Source organism: Montipora capricornis, chromosome 6 (assembly GCF_036669925.1).
Source record: "Montipora capricornis isolate CH-2021 chromosome 6, ASM3666992v2, whole genome shotgun sequence".
Lineage (NCBI taxonomy): Eukaryota > Metazoa > Cnidaria > Anthozoa > Scleractinia > Acroporidae > Montipora > Montipora capricornis.
Window position 1 is genome coordinate 34,846,292 of NC_090888.1, and position 2,500 is coordinate 34,848,791.

The 2,500-nt window shown below is 36.8% G+C and overlaps 1 protein-coding gene across 2 annotated transcripts in view; it reads left to right on the top strand.

Annotated features, from left to right (window-relative positions):
• The window catches only part of LOC138051999 (transmembrane and coiled-coil domain-containing protein 4-like), a 79,825-nt gene that overhangs the window by 40,287 nt on the left and 37,038 nt on the right, over window positions 1-2,500 (top strand). For both annotated transcript variants that reach the window (XM_068898347.1, XM_068898348.1), the window contains exons 5-7: window positions 1,066-1,198; window positions 1,469-1,563; window positions 1,742-1,885. In XM_068898347.1, coding sequence (XP_068754448.1) covers window positions 1,066-1,198; window positions 1,469-1,563; window positions 1,742-1,885 — 372 coding nt within the window. The remainder of the gene's footprint in view (window positions 1-1,065; window positions 1,199-1,468; window positions 1,564-1,741; window positions 1,886-2,500) is intronic.

Genomic DNA, 2,500 nt, shown 5'->3' on the forward strand with positions numbered 1-2,500 from the left:
TATGAGTCAATAAATCAATGAGTCACTGAGTCATAAGTCAATGAGACTCACAATCAATATAGCAATAATTTATTGATAAACCTAAGCCCTCGTGTCAGTGATTAGGCCTAAGCACTCTCTGAAATTCTAGCTTTCATTTTACGGTTTGGTTAACTGCACTAACTCATTGACTCATTGACCCATAAATAGTGCACACTCCCACCAACTATAACACAGACTTGAAAACACTTGAAATACGACCTCCCTCACACTTGAGTAATCACACTCGATACTCCCGTTCGCAACATTGCCATAATGGAGGATTTTGGTTTTGAAGTGGCCTCAAATATGTTGTGAAGGAAAAGAATTTACTTGCAGAGCCACCCAGTTTCAGTTGTTTGAAATTATGCTGAGGCAAAAAAAAAACAATCTAATTAAATATTCAAGAATGTTCCAGACAACACAATGTAATTTTAATTACATTGTGAACTTAAAAGTAATCAAGAATGATCTGGAAAGTCTAGAAGGTAATGCAAAGATGTCAGCAATTTTAAAAACATAACAGTGGCATTCAGTCTTAAGCTTTCACAGTCCGCTGAAGAGTGCTGGAAATTTGGCTTTGAAATCTGTTGGCCCGGTGGTCACCTCTTTGACATCTTTGTCAATACGACTTATGAGTCCTAGTTCTTCCCTCACTCCCTTTAGGGTGGTAATGAAAGCTGACCCTCGAATGAGGTTGTTTCTCCTCATGCCAAGTCCCCTATAGGTGTATGACAAACGCAGACTGCCTACAAATAGCACTATTGAACAGTATTTAATTAAGCTAAGCACCCATTTTAAAACAGCAGTTAGCTTTCAGTAACTCAGATCTAGGGTTAGTCTGCAAGTGTCAGACACCGGTCCCCCATTGAGGGTGTGAGAACTTAATTTTACGCATCTTTTGTAAGCTCAGGCAGCAAGAAAATAATTTAGCCTCATTTTCTTGCACATGAGCTTTGCAAAAGGACTTTGGAGAGGTCACACACTAATTACTGCCCAAACTATTTACTATATAGTTTGTTGATTTTAATTGCTCTCATTTAACAGGTGAATATGATGCAAGGTTAAGAGTTTTGATGTTCAGCCTTGGTGACCAGCTTGTTGTAGGACATTCAGAGCTTGAAAATTCTGAAAATGTACTTGTTGAAAGATTAAAGCAACTGAAGGATTTTAAAACATGGTAAAGATGCGGATGATATCATAATGATGTTTTAATTAATTAGTTTTACTTGTTCCATGGATCTCTTTAAATCTGAAATTTGCTTAAAATACCGTACCTTGAATGGAAGATGCCTTTTTACAGTCAATACACTATAATAATCTAAGTCAGTGTCGTGGAAGCTACAATCAGGGGTACTTCTAGACCAAGATTGTAGAATGGTGGAAAGTAGCAATTGAAGAGACCATCTACCATATACATACTTATCACTTGTATTTACTTATTTTTCAGTGAAGATCCTGAGTTGCAAAAAAAGGAAGTTAAAAAGAAAAGAAAGAAGGCTGTTGTCATTGCTCTGGGAGCTCTGGGGGGTGGAGCTTTGATTGGTATGTTGTGGGACTTACATGTATATATTAATAATTTTTACTTGAAAACTAAATTGCTTGCATGCTGATGAAGTGAAACAGTGATTTCCCTAATTTATGCTGTTCATAAGAGGGTCATGTTAACTTAACTTAAATTATGTCCTATCAAAGTATTGTCAATGTTTGCTGTGTTTGATAGGTTTGACTGGAGGTCTTGCAGCACCTCTAATAGCTGCTGGTGCTGGTGCAGTTCTTGGTGCCGGCAGTGCTGCCGTTCTAAGTACCACAGCAGGCTTAGCATTTATTGCATCCATATTTGGAGCTGCTGGAGCTGGGTTAACTGGTGAGCTGGATCAATTTTGTGGCACATTCTTTTGGGAGTTTTATCTTTAATCCTATTTCATTTAATACTACGTTAATTATAATTATTTATCTGATTACCTTAAAAGCTTTTCCCAAAAGAATCTTGAAAGAAAATGGAAAGGTTGTGTTAATTAGTTAACACATTGACTTCATATCAAACTTTGGGTTTGAATTTTGGTCAGACAATAGCACAGCTTAACACCTCTTTTATGGTCATTTCTTTTGTTTTCACCTTGGAGGCTCTTATTACTGAAACGAAAGATTTTCAGAATTGAGGCGTAGCTAATTGTCAAGAGCAAAATTTAAAATCTTCGTTGGATGTCAGATGTGACAATATCCACAATTAAGGGTGTGGCTGGGAATTTGCCAAAGTGAACCCTGGGGATGGAAGGAAAGATTTGCTTCACAACAAAGAATTCACATGGGCATGGAAGAGAGATTTATTACTTTTTCACAACTAATGTCAAATATCATTCCAAAAAGCACAAAACAATAACTACGAGAAAAAGTAGGTGACCATGAAAAAGAAGCTGTGAAATAAAGTAAAACATTAGTTTTCCTCATCTTTCATTCAAGTTCTTCTGCAAAGTGTTGA